The sequence below is a fragment of the Oncorhynchus keta genome, chromosome 13 (assembly GCF_023373465.1).
Source record: "Oncorhynchus keta strain PuntledgeMale-10-30-2019 chromosome 13, Oket_V2, whole genome shotgun sequence".
NCBI classification, from domain to species: domain Eukaryota; kingdom Metazoa; phylum Chordata; class Actinopteri; order Salmoniformes; family Salmonidae; genus Oncorhynchus; species Oncorhynchus keta.
The window spans coordinates 33,900,320-33,916,902 of record NC_068433.1 but is presented as its reverse complement, the minus strand read 5'-3'; the positions used below and the strand labels follow the sequence as shown (position 1 = coordinate 33,916,902).

At 41.6% G+C, this 16,583-nt stretch overlaps 1 protein-coding gene across 2 annotated transcripts in view; it reads right to left on the bottom strand.

The window, feature by feature from the left end:
• Positions 1-5,516: 5,516 nt before the first annotated feature.
• tnfsf10l (TNF superfamily member 10, like) overlaps positions 5,517-16,583 on the bottom strand; it is a 66,455-nt gene continuing 55,388 nt past the window's right edge. For both annotated transcript variants that reach the window (XM_035783995.2, XM_035783996.2), the window contains 4 exons: positions 14,944-14,980; positions 14,533-14,640; positions 11,889-12,052; positions 5,517-11,150 (listed from right to left, as the gene is read on the bottom strand). In XM_035783995.2, the coding sequence (XP_035639888.1) occupies positions 10,860-11,150; positions 11,889-12,052; positions 14,533-14,640; positions 14,944-14,980 (600 nt within the window). In that variant the 3' untranslated portion in view covers positions 5,517-10,859. The remainder of the gene's footprint in view (positions 11,151-11,888; positions 12,053-14,532; positions 14,641-14,943; positions 14,981-16,583) is intronic.

Genomic DNA, 16,583 nt, shown 5'->3' with positions numbered 1-16,583 from the left:
TCTCCCATCTCAATCAAATGGGTGAGGTTGCTCAAAGGCCTTTTTAAAAGAAAACAACATTTGAACCTGTGAAGGACTGGAAGGGCTTAGACAACATAATTGACAACACACTGGCCCTCATTTTGACTTCACGCCTTTTACTGATGAGAATTGGTAGAAAAAGACTGGTAAACCCAGCTAACAATTCTAGGAAAAGAAAACGTTTTTGTAATGTTACCTGTAATGTTAGCCTGATTTTTGAGGGTCCCGTTTTCTGTTATTTATGGGAACATTCCACGTTAGCATAAATCTTCTGAGAACCCATTTAGCACGTTTTGGTGTTAGAGTTAGAAACATTTCCTTCATGTCAAACACAACTTACCCAAAATGTGGTTACCATGTTCTCAGAATATCCTATATTAACTTCTGGACACGTTCCATGAGACGTTGCAAGAGCATTTGTGTGTCCAGGTTTCTGAGGATTAGGCAAATATTTAATCAATGTCACACCAAACACACAGAAAATGGATGCTATGTTCTCCGAATATAAGATATTGTTCTAGACAAGTTTCATTGGAATGTTGCAAGAACATTCCTGTGTCCAAAGAAGTTTTTAAACATAGGACAATTTGTCATGGTCCCCTGGAGGTTTCGGTCTAGTTCCCGGCTTGCTCCGGGGACCTCCCTAAAGACGTTTTTAAGACGTCGCCTGATGGTCCCAAAGAAGCGCTCTCCCCACCAAAAACGTTCATTACACATTACTCCTTGCTACTGTTGCTGAGCCTATCAAGGTTCTGATTGGTGAACCAGAGGCCTCCTAATTGTCCCCAGAATTTCTAAGCAAACAGCTGGAGGCAGGGCTTTCTCCTATAGAGCTCCATTATTATGGAATGGTCTGCCTACCCATGTGAGAGACACAAACTCGGTCTCAACCTTTAAGGATTTACTGAAGACTCATCTCTTCAGTGGGTCATCTGATTGAGTGTAGTCTGGCCCAGGAGTGTGAAGGTGAACGGAAAGGCTCTGGAGCAAGGAACCGCCCTTGCTGTCTCTTCCTGGCTGGTTCCCCTCTTTCCACTGGGATTCTCTGCCTCAAAGTCTATTACAGGGGCTAAGTCACTGGCTTACTGGTGCTCTTTCATGCCGCCCGAGGAGGGGTGCGTCACTTGAGTGGGTTGAGTCCGGGGGTATCATCGGATGGGACCACAGTGTCTCCTGACCCCTCCTGTCTCATCCTCCAGTATTTATGCTGCAGTAGTTTGTGTCGGGGGGCTAGGGTCAGTTTGTTATATCTGGAGTACATCTCCTGTCCTATCTGGTGTCCTGTGTGAATTTAAGTGTGCTCTCTCTCTTTCTCTCTTTCTTTCTCTCTCTCGGAGGACCTGAGCCCTAGGACCATGCCTCAGGACTACCTGGCATGATGACTCCTTGCTGTCCCTAGTCCACCTGGCCGTGCTGCTGCTGCTCCAGTTTCAACTGTTATGTCTGTGATTATTATTATTTGACCATGCTGGTCATTTATGAACATTTGAACATCTTGGCCATGTTCTGTTATAATCTCCACACAGCACAGTCAGAAGAGGACTGGCCACCCCACATAGCCTGGTTCCTCTCTAGGATTCTTCCTAGGTTTTGGCCTTTCTAGGGAGTTTTTCGTAGCCACCATGCTTCTACACCTGCATTGCTTGCTGTTTGGGGTTTTAGACTGGGTTTCTGTACAGCACTTTGAGATATCAGCTGATGTACAAAGGGCTATATAAATCAATTCGATTTGATTTTGAGTTGATTTAGTTACTTGATGTGGAATAGAGTTCCATGTAGTCATGGCTCTATGTAGTACTGTGTGCCTCCCATAGTCTGTTCTGGACTTGGGGATTGTGAAGAGACCTCTTGTGGCATGTCTTGTGGGGTATGCATGGGTGTCCGAGCTGCATGCCAGTAGATTAGACAGTCAGCTCGGTGCATTCAATATGTCAATACCTCTCATAAATAAAAGTAGTGATGAAGTCAATCTCTCCTCCAATTTGAGCCAGGAGAGATTGACATGCATATTATTAATATTAGCTCTCTGTGTACATCCAAGGACCAGCCGTGCTGCCCTGTTCTGAGCCAATTGCAATTCTCCTTTTTTGTGGCACCTGACCACACAACTGAACAGAAGTCAAGGTGCGACAAAACTGTAGGACCTGTCTTGATGATAGTGTTGTTAAGCATCGCTTTATTATAGACAGACTTCTCCCCATCTTGGCTACTACTGCATCAATGTTTTTACCATGACAGTTTACAATCTAGGGTTACTCCAAGCGGTTTAGTCAAATAATTTCCACATTTATTACAGATTTAATTGAGGTTTAGGGTTTAGTGAGTGTTTTGTTCCAAATACAATGCTTTTAGTTTTAGAAATATATAGGGCTAACTTATTCCTTGCCACCCACTCTGAAACTAACTGTAAACTCTCAACAATTATGTTGTCAATTTGTTTACTGTGAAATAGCATTGTATCTGGTCAAACACAATTTCCAGAAGTTTACTAAGGGTTGGTAACTGGCTGATTGGTCAGCTATTTGAGCCAGTAAAGGGGGCTTTACTATTCTTGGGTAGCAGAATGACTTTAGCTTCCCTCCAGGCCTGAGGGCACACACTCTCTAGTAGGCTTAAATTGAAGATGTGGAAAATAGGATCGGCAATATAATTTGCTATTATCCTCAGTAATTTTCCATCCAGATTGTCAGACCCCGGTGGCTTGTCATTGTTGATAGACAATAATTATTGTTTAACCTGTTCCACACTGACTTTACAGAATTCAAAAGTACAATTCATGTGTTTCATAAGTTGGTCTGATATACTTGGATGTGTCGTGTCAATGTTTGTTGCTGGCATGTCATCGCTAAGTGCTTATCTTGCCAATGAAAGAGTCATAAAAGAAGTTGCCAATATCAGTGGGCTTTGTGATTAATGAGCCATCTGATTCAATGAATGGAGCCAAGTTGCATTTTTTTTTACCCCAAAATCCATTTAAGATGCCCCAAAGCTTTTCACTATCATTATTTATATAATTTATATTTTTTTCATAGTATAGTTTAGTCACATGATTTCTTAATTTGCAGTATGTTTGCCAATCAGATGGTCTGCCAGACTTAATGGCCATACCTTTTGCCTCATCCCTCTCAACCATGCCATTTTTCAATTCCTCATCAAACCAAGGGGATTTAACACTTTTTACTGTAATTTTCATCATTTTTGATGTCCAAGATGGCGTAGCAGTCAGACGTCTTGTCCTGTCCCTTGTATATATCGTTATTACATATTTTTCTTCGCATATTGTAACGGTTTTCTAGGTGTGAAGGAGAGTCGGACCCAAATGCAGCGTGTAGATTGCGATCCATGTTTTAATAAACAAACGTAACACAAATCTAAATACAAACACTACAAAAACAATAAACATAACAAAAACCAAAACAGCCTATACTTGTGTATACTAACACATAGACAGGAACAAGGACACTAAGGACAATCACCCACGACAAACTCAAAGAATATGGCTGCCTAAATATGGTTCCCAATCAGAGACAACGATAAACACCTGCCTCTGATTGAGAACCACTCCAGACAGCCATAGACTTTGCTAGATCACCCCACTAGCTACAATCCCAATATATACACACCACATACAAAAACCCATGCCACACCCTGGCCTGACCCAATACATGAAGATAAACACAAAATACTTCAACCAGGGCGTGACACATATATTTTATAGACTCTCTTTTTTTTTTCTACTGTGTTGACTTGTTAATTGTTTACTCCATGTGTAACTAACTCTGTGTTGTCTGTTCACACTGCTATGCTTTATCTTGGCCAGGTCACAGTTGTAATTGAGAACTTGTTCTCAACTAGCCTACCTGGTTAAATAAAGGTGAAATAAAAAAATAAAAAATGGCTGTGTGCTTATTAGTAACTGGAATAAGTAGTTTCATAAATGCGTCAAGTGTAGTGTCTGGTTGCTCCTCATCACACACCACAGAGCAGCAAATATTCTTTACATCAACATATGAATCACTACAAAACTTATTGTATAACCTCTTATACACTATATTAGGCCCAGCCTTTGGATCTTTGGTTTTCCTAGAAATGCTATTATATTGTGATCACTACATCTTATGGATTTGGATACTGCTTTAATGCAAATTTCTGCAGCATTAGTAAAGATGTGATCAATACATGTTGATGATTTAATTCCTGTGCTGTTTGTAACTACCCTGGTAGGTTGACTGACATCCTGATCCAGGTTGCAGGCACTGGTTACATGTTTATTTTTTTTTTTTGAGTGGGCAGCTTAATGATAGCCAGTTAATATTTAAATCAGCCAGAAAATATACTTATCCGTTGATATCACATACATTATCAGGCATTTCACACATTAGCACTTGGTCTATAGTAGCTTCCCACAAGAATGGGCTTTAGGTGAGGCAGATGAACCTGTAGCCATATTACATCAACACTATTTAACATTAGATCGTCCCTAAGCTTTACAGGAATGTGGTTCTGAATATAGACCGCAACACCGCCTCCGTTGGCATTTCTGTCTTTTGGTAGATGTTATAACCATGTATTGCTACCACTGTATGATCAAAGGTATTATCTGAGTGAGTTTCAGAGATAGTCAGAATATGAATGTCATCTGTTACAGGCAAGTTATTGAATTCATGGTCCTTGTTTCTTAGGCTACATCTGTTAATATGGGCTATTTTTAGCACTTTTCTGGGTTGCTTGATTGTTTTTAATGCTTTACTGGGAAGATTATCAGAGGTAGACTTACTCATGTTATTTTCATCATTGGAGCTGATAGTGCAGGGTGAGCTGCATACAGTGGTCTTCCTACTTGTGCACACCGCTAACAGTGTAACTCTGGTTTATAGGCTCATGATTACTGCTTACAATAGCTGTAGGATAAACAGATGTATTGGGTGCAATTAGGGGTACATGTATTTAATTACTTCCTTTGTGTTTGCCAATGCGCCTAAGACCCCTAAGATCATGTGCTTGACTTCTCCTTATATGAACTTAACTCAGTAAAATCTTTGAAATTGTTGCATGTTTTCCGTTTCGATTTTTGTTCAGTGTCTTTAGCAGTCTTATGGCTTGGGGGTAGAAGCTGTTCAGGGTCCTGTTGGTTCATGACTTGGTGCAGAGATCGTTAACCCCTGATTGAAGGTGTAACTGCGGTATGAGCTGACAAATAGGTGAGCGGCTGCTCGTGTGTGTCACAAACCACTCCCTTCCATATGACTGCTACTGCGTTAGAAGTTCAAAACGGCGATCGAAAGTGTGTCATTGCATCCAATCGCTACCGATAAGGTAAAACAAGGAGCTGCTTGTGGATTTGACACCTCTAACAGAGTTCCACCTCCGACACTACCAAAACAACCACTATGCGGCTGTGAGCAAGCGTGGATCTGATAGAATCTAGTATCAACTAATTGATCCGGTTTTGTAGTATACCACTCTGGTAATAAGTAATCCAATCCATTACAGTATTACCATTATTCAGCACTTTATTTAACACACATTTAACATCCTAGTCAAAGGAACATCAGAATACAATGTATACATGTACATACGTTCCATAAGTGGCCTATCGTTATCAAACGAGATAAAACAGAAAAACATTTGTAAAAGGAGAATAAGAAAGGATAGTTTCCCAAATGGCACACCATTTTCTATTCAGTGCACTTCTTTTGATCAGGGCAAATAGTGGCCTGGTCAGAAGTTGCACACGCAGGGAATAGAGTGCGATTCGGGACACAGCCTAGGAGAGAACGTGTGGTTAAAGCATGTAAAATGTACTTTAAAAAACAAACAATACACCTTTTGTTCTGAGAATGTGCCCTTTGGTTTATAACACACACACAGAGAGAGACAGAGAGAGAGAGAGAGACAGAGAGAGAGACAGAGAGAGAGACAGAGAGAGAGAGAGACAGAGACAGAGAGACAGAGAGAGAGAGAGAGAGAGAGAGAGATTGACACAGAGAGCGCAGTATAGCTATGTAGAATAAGATCTGTCTTTATCACATTTCACACCCGTCCCTTACACGTGCAGCTGCTACACCTCTCCCTCAACACCCATGCGTACACGGATGCACACCTAGAGTTCACCGAACCATATTCCCATGAACAAAAAAAAAAATGTAATTTTACAACTGAACTGTTACAATGCACGCAGTATCTTTTTCAAGGACAGGGAGAGACTTTGAAAGTAACCAACATAGTATCTGGCAGTGATTACATTTATGATTATAGTGTGTCAATTCAGGCTTTCAAAGCCATATTTACATATAAAAACACACACAGGACCCAAGGTGCAAATCTCCTACAACGGGTATTCCCAAACTGGGAACGATTACCCCCCGACCCCATTTCTTTCTTCTTCACATTTTCAAACAGCCCATTTAGATTTTCCAACGGGGGCTATACATTTTGGTGAGGTTTTTTTCCCTCGCATATGATGAGTAGCCTCGTTTCACTGCCAAAAATAAAATTAAACCACCGAGTGTTCAGCGAAAACAACACAATGTCAAATACAGGTAGCATCCAATTACATTAACTCTCTCGCGGGAATTCCACTAACCGTCCATATGTAGCTGCTGCTCATGTTGGCATCTGTACTGATGGTGCAAAAGCCATGACAGGGAGATATAGTGGAGTGGTAACGCGCGTGCAAGCAGTTGCCCCCGACACCACATGGGTACACTGCAGCATCCACCGCGAGGCTCTTGTTGCCAAGGGAATGCATGACAGCTAAAAATCATTTTGGACACTACAGTGAAAATGGTTAACTTTGTTAAAACAAGGCCCCCGAAATCTCATGTATTTTCTGTACTATGCAATGATATGGGCAGCGACCATGTAACGCTTTTACAACATACAGAAGTGCGCTGGTTATCAAGGGGCAAAGTATTGACACATTTTTTTGAATTGAGAGTTTTCCTAACTGACCATAATTTTCACTTGTCTGACCGCTTGCATGATGACGAGTTTCTCACACGACTGGCCTATCTGGGTGATGTTTTTTCTCACCTGAATGATCTGAATCTAGGATCACAGGGACTCTCCGCAACTATATTCAATGTGCAGGACAAAATTGAGGCTATGATTAAGAAGTTGGAGCTCTTCTCTGTCTTTATTGAGGACAACACACAGGACTTTCCATCATTGTATGATTTTTTGTGTGAACACAAGCTTATGGACAATGTCAAATGTGATACAGCGAAGCACCTGAGTGAATTGGGTGTGCAGTTATGCAGGTACTTTCCCAAAACGGATGACAGAAACAACTGGATTCGTTATCCCTTTCATGTCCTGCCTCCAGTCCACTTACCGATATCTGAACAAAAGAACCTCATCGAAATTGCAACAAGCGGTTCTGTGAAAATTGAATTTAATCAGAAGCCCATGAAGCCACCTATTTCTGGATTTGGCTGCACTCAAGAGTATCCTGCCTTTTGAAATCGCGCTGTTAAGACACTGATGCCCTTTGCAACCACGTACCTATGTGAGAGTGGATTCCCTCACTCGCATGAAAACTAAATACAGGCACAGACTGTGTAGAAAATGATCTCCAATAGAACCCAATATTGCAGAGTTATGTGAATCCTTTCAAGCACACCCTTCTTCATTAACCTGTTGTGAGTTATTCACAATTTTCAATGAACAAATAAGGTTTTATATGTAAAGAGCAAAATTATTGATTATTATTATATGATTATTTGTGCCCTGTTCCGAAAAAGAGCTCTTTGTCACTTCCCACGAGCCAGGTTGTGACAAAAACTCACTCATTCTTATGTTTAATAAATGTATCACTTAGTGTGTGAATGGCAGGCAATAAAAAAAACATTTGATAGTGCACTGACCCTGCAGCTGGAGGTTGAATGTTTGAAGGGGTACGGGGACTATAAAAAGTTTGGGAACCACTGTTCTGTAACACACAAAAAATGGCATATTCACATAACCAACATGCTACAAAGTAAAGAAATGGTATTTGCTGGACTGAATATGTATGTAATAGACGTACAGCTCCAATGTGTGTGTGTGTGTGTGTGTGTTGTATCTAAGCCTATAGGTCCATGTTCATAACTGTTGTCAGATTGTGTGTTGGGAAACCTTGAGTGTGTGTGTGTTGTACTACACTCTATGAAACAGAACAACAATGATATATCGACCCAAAGAGGAACATGCTGGGGAACAATGTATCTATAACATATTCTGTCTTGTTTACGGTTGCAAAATTAGTTATTTTCCCAAATTCTCAGATTTTCAAACAAATACATGTTGGGGTCCTGTGTGGCACAGTTGGTAAAACATTGACGCTAGCAATACCAGGGTCATGGGTTTTATACCCGTTGGAGTCACTAATAGGAAAATGTACCAGGTTGACGAGTCTTGTCCTGGAGGCAGAACTGAGCGATTTCCCCTTAGGCCAGCTGCGAAGTCAAAATCGGCTAGATTGTAAAAATGCATGAAAACTAAAATGAGCTTTTGTGTCTTAATTTAAGGTTGTATGACTTTGTGGCTGTGCCAGCTAGTGTCTGCTAAATGGCCAAGTGTGTTAGGATTCACGGGTTTCCTGCTTATTCCCTTTTAATTCTAGCAATCTTCCAACATTTTGGGAAAGTTATCGGAATTAACTTAACTGGCAGATGGCTTGGTACCGTTAGTGGGGTGTAGTGTTTTTTTGGGGCTCCTCCAACTAGTAGGAGTGTCTATATGTGTGAGCGAGGGTCCAGTGAGCAAACTTGATCAAAGTAAAAAAATGTTGGAAGTGACAGGATTAAAACAGCAACCAAACAAATAAAGACGGCTGTCACACGTGTGAAAAAAACTAACAATTTATGGTTCACTTGGTGTCTCCACCCTCTCCCTCAAGTTTACACGGTATAAGAACTATACAGATGGAGGCTCTTAATTTGCATGGCAGGACATTTCTAAATGGTTGCGTATTTGAGGTTTAAAAAGACTTCTGAAGTTTGTAATTTCCCCCCACAAAAATGTCCAAGAATTATAATAATTCACATTTACTGTTGCTGCAGGATTATGTTCCTGCATTAGAAAACTGGATCAAATTAAGATCCTACATCTGTACATACACTATAAACACAGATACAACCCACCACAGATTCTTGGAAGAGGTGGTTAATCGTCACTCAGTTTTGTGTGTTATGTGTGTGCGTGTGTATGTGTAAGAGAGAGAGAGAGTGTGGGCGTGTGGGTTGCATGTTCTGCGGAGTCCCTATCATGTGTATGTCTTTGCATTTGAATGTGTTGCGTGTTCTGCGGAGTCCCTCTTGTGTGTCTGTGTGTTTGTGTGTTTTTCTGCATGTGTCTCGTGTCCCTCTCGTGTGTCTGACTGTGTGTGTGGGTGTATTTCGTGTTTCTCTTTGAGAGAGAGAAAGTGTTTGTGTGTGTTGCATGTTTCTCTGCAAAACAAAGAATACAAAGCTGGCAGGCGCGCCCCCAAACAAACCCTACTGTATGTTTGTTTAACCTTCCTCCGAGACAACCACGGAGCCAATGAACACTGAAGACACACACACACACACACACACACACACACACACACACACACACACACACACACACACACACACACACACACACACACACACACACACACACACACACACGGACACATTACCAGACGACAAAGGGAGGCATTGTGTGTGTGTGTCTCAGAGGGAGAAGTGAAGTGTGTCTGTAGGGCAGGGAGCCATGCTGTGCTGTGTACGGTTTGTGTTTAGATTAAAGTGTGTTTACTTTCTGACAATTGTTGCTGACTGGCATGGGCTTAAAGTAGGTCCGACAGTGTGTGTGTGTGTGTGTGTGTGTGTGTGTGTGTGTTTCCCGGCATCAGAATGCTGTTCCACAGGTTACACTGGACAGACAGGTGGAGACCAGCGAGATTCCAGAGAGATTCCAGAGAGAGAGAGAGAGAGAGCAAGAGAGAAAGAAAGAGAAAGTTTACTTAAGAGACTGGTAGGGCCGCATACCCCTCTTTCGCTCTCTCTGTCCTTTCTTTGTACGGTCTGTTCCATTCCTCTGCCCTTTCCTTATCCTCCTCTTCTTCTCCTTTATTCAATCCATAACTGTGTTCAACAGTGTCCAATGTCGTTTAAACAACAACAAAACAGAGTCCTCTTCCAAACTGTCTTACATCCAAAGTTTAAAAGTCCTCAACAATGCAGCAAGCAAAAGTCATCCACTCTTCTTCTTTCTCTAAATGGTCTTGTATACAACATATTAGTATTTGTTCTAATTTTCCAAACCGTCGAATGTCCAGTTAGAACCTTTGGAACAGACAGTCAACTTCACAGAAATAGAATGATTAGAATATAACTCATTCTAGTTCTGTGCTCAACTCCTTTCTATACAGGCAGTATGTAATGTATGTATAATTGGCACAGATACAGTGAGCATACTGCACCACTCTTGGCTATCACATGATCACATACCCTTTGCCCTTTTTTTCTGCTACCGTTCTGTTCCACAGTTCCAAATTATATGATGTGAATTATAAATGAATACATTCTTCTGTCTTTTGATCCTCTGTGTCCATCCAATGTTTTCAGGTTCATAACTCCCTCCTTCACATGTAGAATCTCCAGATCTATTTACAATTCACTTTGGAAAGAATGGGGGAGTTAGTCCTTGGGGTCTCACCCTTCCCTCCTCCTCTCCTCTAATCCCTCCTTTCACCCCCCCCCTAATTCCTCACTCTGGCAGTGTCCTCACGGTGCCTCCGTTCCTCATCCTATCCTTTTCATCCCACCCCATACCCTCTTCTGGCAGTGGTCTCCCCTCTCGCTCTCCTCCATCTCCCCCTCCATTTACAGATCCAAACGGAACACCCCAAAATAACTTGATGACTCCTCTGCATGAACCATGGTGGGGGAAGAGACAGAGACGAAGAGCTCATCCCCGGCCCTCAGCTCAAACAGCCCTCCCTGGTAGACAGAGTGGAGGGCGTACTCTGCCTCTGGGGCCCAACACTTAGTGCCTACGCCCTTCAACAGCTGGATGGGCCGCAGGTAGGACGTCTTCTTGTAGACACACTGGACCAGCTGGTGACTGGCTGTTGGCTGGTCCCCTTCACTGGGCGACGGGTAGCGGAAGTAGACCTAGGGATGGAGGGATGAGGGCGGGATGGAGGGTGAGAGATATACATATTACTCAACGTGATAAAATGCATTATATTATTATAATGCAGTAGAAGACTTGTCTTAAGCATGCATCACCACTTAATAATGTCTTATTATCATCGCATATGATGCTCACTATATTAAAAAAAACAGAGTCTCATACTTGTTCCCACATTTGCAAAAGTATTCATCCCCCTTGGTGTTTTTCCTACTTTGCTGCAATACAACCTGTAATTTAAATGGATTTTTATTTGGACATAAATATACATAAATAGTTGTGCACGCTCAAGTTCAGTTTTTGTGTCTTATGACTTGTTTGTTTCACAAGAAAAAATATTTTGCATCTTCAAAGTGGTAGGCATGTTGTGTAAATCAAACGATACAACCCCCCCTCAAAATCTATTTTAATTCCAGGTTGTAAAGGCAACAAAATAGGAAAAATACCAATACCACTGTGTGTATTAATACACGTGTGAATTGGAAATGTGTTTTTGTATATCCCAACTCTTATTGGGACAACCTTGGAGAGTGGGGTCAATGCAAGGGTCAGCCATTATCAATGGCAACCTTGGAGAAATTAGAGTTAAGTGCCTTGCTCAAGGATACGTCGGCAGATTTGTCACCTTGTCGGTTTGGGGATTCAAACAAGCCCAATGCTCTAAACGCTAGGCTACCTGCCGCCCTTATACAGTATACTTCAATGTCAAATGTGTTTACCTGAGAGTACATGTAGTAACGCCCATCCTGGGGCACACGCAGCCTCCCATCAGCTAAGGTCATGTTGTGAAGGTGGGCTCCGAAGCTCTGGTTGGTCCACGAGCGGACTGGGTGGCGACATGATTGGTGGAGGTCGGGCTGGGGGGTGGGATACATGGGAGACCCTGTCGGAGAGAGAGTGCGCGAGAGAGAGAGAGCGAGGAAAGGAGAAAAATGGGCAGCAGCGGGCACAGAGAAAAACACGAAGTGAGGGTGAAAGGGAGGGAGAGGCAGAAAAGAAGTGAGTATAGGAGGAGTAACCAAACAGACAAGTAATATTACTGCAGGAAAATCTATATCAGATAAGTGTCTATATGTCCCAAATGGCACGCTATTCCCTATTAAGTTATATTGGCCCTTTATAAGGTACACCTATTTATTAATTTGCCTCCAGAACAGCCTGAATTCGTCATGGCATGGATTCTACAAAGTGTAGTTCAAACGTTACTCAATTTGTATCAAGGGACCTAACATGTCCCAGGAAAACATTCCCCGCACCATTACACCACCGCCACCAGCCTGTACCATGAAAACCAGGCAGGATGGGACCATGAGCTCATGCTGCTTACGCCAAATCCTGACTCTGCCATCAGCATAACACAACAGCCTCCTAAATTGTCTAGCGTTGGTGATCGCGTACCCACTGAAACAGCTTCTTCTTGTTTTTAGCGGATAAAAGTGGAACCCGGTGGTCGTCTGCTGCAATAGTCCATCCGTGACAAGGACCGACGGAGTTGTGCGTTCCGAGATGCCGTTCTGCAAACCACTGTTGTACTGCACCGTTACTTGCCTGTTTGTGGCCCGCCTGTTAGCTTGCATGATTCATGCCATTCTCCTTCGATCTCTCTCATCAATGAGCTGTTTTCACCAACACGACTGCCACTGACTGGATGTTTTTTTCCCCAGAACCCTCGACTTTTCCCAAATTTTATTATGGTACAGCCTTATTATAAAATGGATTCAATTGACCCCCCCCCCTTATCAATCTGCACACAATAGCCAATAATGAAATAGGGAAAATATAAATTTTTGCAAATTTATAAAACATTTAAAACAGAAGTGTCTTATTAACACAAGTATTCAGGCCCTTTGCTATGAGACTCGAAATGGAGCTCAGATGCATCCTGTTTCCATTGATCATCCTTGAGATGTTTCTACAACTTGATTGGAGCCCACCTGTGGTAATTAAATTGATTGGACATGAGTTGGAAAGGCACACAGATGTCTGTATAAGGTCCCACAGTTGAGCAAAAACCAAGCCATGATTTCGAAGGAATTGTCCGAGATAGGATTGTGTTTTTGATTTGCCATTATGTGGTATTGTTTGTAGATTGATGAGGAAATGTTTTTTTTTAAATACATTTCAGAATAAGCCTGTAATGTAACAAAATGTGGAAAAAGTCAAGGAATGCACTGAATAGGGTGCCATTTGGGATGCAAGATGTCTTTCATTTGAACAAACTGATTCCTAATGTTCCTATTAGTTAAACCACACAAACGAGCTTGCATGGATGCACACACAAACACACACACTCATAGCGCTAAGCGATGAGGTAAAACACATAGCCCTTTGAAGTGTGTGTAAGTGTGCATGCACGCCTGCATGCGTGCGTACATGCATGTGTACATTCCTGTAATGTCACCCAGGGCTTCTTGGCTGGTCTGGAATGGACTTCCTTATTGCCTTACAAGAAGAGCCAGGAGTTTTGCCAAGACAGGAGACCTTCCAGATCAGGATAAACTTCTGGCACTCATAAGGAATTAAAGTGACTTATTTCCTTATGAGAAAAGTTGACTCCCTCTTACTCCTCCCTACTGACTGTTTAAAAAAAAAAATTATTGAACCTTTATGTAACTAGGCAAGTCAGTTAAGAACAAATTCTTATTTACAATGACGGCCTAGGAAAAGTGAGTTAGCTGCCTTGTTCAGGGGCAGAACGACAGATTTTTACCTTGTCAGCTCAGGGATTCAGTCTAGAATACTTTCGGTTAATGGCCCAATGCTCTAACCACTAGGCTACCTGCTGCCCCTGTTGACTAACAAAGAGACAGGCCTTGGCCTGGATGGCTAGCAAAGAGAGAGAGCGAGAGAGCAGGAGCAAGAGAGAAAGGGGAACCATGCCCTTAGTGCCCTGAAGAGCAGTGGATACTGCTAAGGGGAGGACGGCTCATAATAATTGCTGGAATGGAGTAAATGGAATGGTACTATATCAACCATGTGTTTGATACCATTCCATTTACTCCATTCCAGACATGAGTTGTCCTCCCCTCAGCAGCCTCCACTGCTTTAGAGCTGATGGTAATAACACCAGAAACGCAGGCCAAACCAGACTACAACCTACTGTAGGATTTCAAATAATTCCCCATAAATAGCATAATATTTGAAAGCATTTTCAAATACTTATTTCAAATGCTATTTCTAAATACCTGGGTAAATGCTTCGGAGTGTATCTGAGTATTTTCAAATACTTTCCAATTGCATTTCCAAATCTAGTTGTCTTTTCAAACAACAAATATCTAAATTACAAATGTAAAACCTTAAAATACTATTTGAACCCAGGTCTGGTACACACTAGCACAGACAGAGAGACACACACACTCTCACCTTGAGTGCTGCTGTCTCTGAGGGTCAGGTGGGCTGACGGCCGCTGGGGCACAGAGGTAGCGAACTTTGACCCCGAAGTGTTGAAGGTGTGAGGTAACGTTCTCGCTTCTGACAGAGACGCATAAACATGACATCATCATCATCATCATCATTACCATCATCACCACCACTCACAAGGTCATGACCGATAAAGACAAAATGTAGTTCCAGATTCAACACCACAATAGGGGGTATACATGTACTGTGTGTATAGATAGATTTGTCATTGTTTTTTAGTCAGACAATAGGTCATGGAGGTAGAGTATGATAGGGGATAGGTATTCGGTTGATAGAGTTTTAATTGTTGTCATTGTTACTGAGTGTCACACAACAGTCATACAGACAGGTACAGTATTTTAGAGATTGACTCACCTTGAAACGTCTGCTTTGAGATTATGTTCTCTGTCACCTATAAAATTAAGATAAAGATGTTGTATGAGAACAGGTGGCATTGGTGCTGGCAGAGACTAGATCAGCATCATTATCTTTATGATAGAAGCTTCCAAAACAACAGGTTACTCAAAGTGTAGACATCGAAAGTACAAAAAAAAAAAAAACACACAACCAACATCATCATTATCGTCATCTTCATCACTATCAGTCGCGTGCTGTGGTTTAGTTTCTTCCTTATGCCATTTCTCTGGCATGTACTGTAGTCTTGACTTACTCAAAGTTAAGACACTAATACAGTCAAGCTTTCATTAAATAACACACTCCATCTCGCTCTCTTTCACTCCTTCTCAAATCCCTTACTCCTTTGACGGTGGTTTGGTGGGTACGTGGGAAAGATAAACAAACTAAATAAAAAGATCCAACAAGAGATATAATATATGCCATTTAGCAGACGCTTTTATCCAAAGCGACTTACAGTCATGTGTGCATACATTCTACGTATGGGTGGTCCTGGGAATCGAACCCACTACCCTGGCGTTACAAGCGCCATGCTCTACCAACTGAGCTACAGAAGGACCAGATATCACTTATTTGTTGGGCAGAGTGTGTTTGTGGGTTGGATTCAAGATGCATTGCTTAAGTTCTGCTATGGGCATATAGACATTGTAGGAAAATGTATCAGGAAAGCCAATGTGATGGTATTTACACAATGACTGTAGGCAGAGGAAAGACGGATATAGACATTGTAGGAGAACATAGCAGGAAAGCCAGTGTGATGGTATTTACACAATACATGCTGACAATTGGCAGCAACAACCAGTGATATTTCAAACTGTACTCTGTACTTTATGTGTACAGTATGTGTATATAGCCTTGTTATTGTGTTACTACATTTTTACTTTAGTTTATTTGGTAAATATTTTCTTAACTCTTCTTGAACTGCACTGTTGGTTAAGCGCTTGTAAGCAAGCAAGCATTTCAAGGTAAGTTCGGTGCAGTTGACAAATAAAGTTAAATAAAGTTGACAAATAAAGTTTGCGTTGATTTGTTGTTGTTAGAAAGACCCTGTTCTCTGTCCGTCTATGTACACTACCATTCAAAACTTTTGGGTCACTTAGAAATGTCTTTGTTTTTGAAAGAAAAACATTTTTTTGTCCATTTAAATAACATCAAATTGATCAGAAATACAGTGCAGACATTGTTAATGTTGACATTGTAGCTGGAACCGGCAGATTTTTTTAATGGAATATCTACGTAGGTGCACAGAGGCCCATTATCAGAAACCACCACCCCTGTGTTCCAATGGCACGTTGTGTTAGCTAATCCAAGTGTATCATTTTAAAAGGCTAATTGATCATTAGAAAACCCTTTTGCAATTGTTAGCACAGCTGAAAACTGTTGTTCTGATTCAAGAAGCAATACAACTGGCATTCTTTAGACTGGCTGAGTATCTGGAGCATCAGCATTTGTGGATTCAATTACAGGCTTAAAATGGCCAGAAACAAAAAATTATTCTGAAACTCGTCAGTCTTTTCTTGTTCTGAGAAATGAAGGCTACTCCATGCGAGAAATTGCCTAGAAACTGAAGATCTCATACTGTGCACTGCTCCCTTCACAGA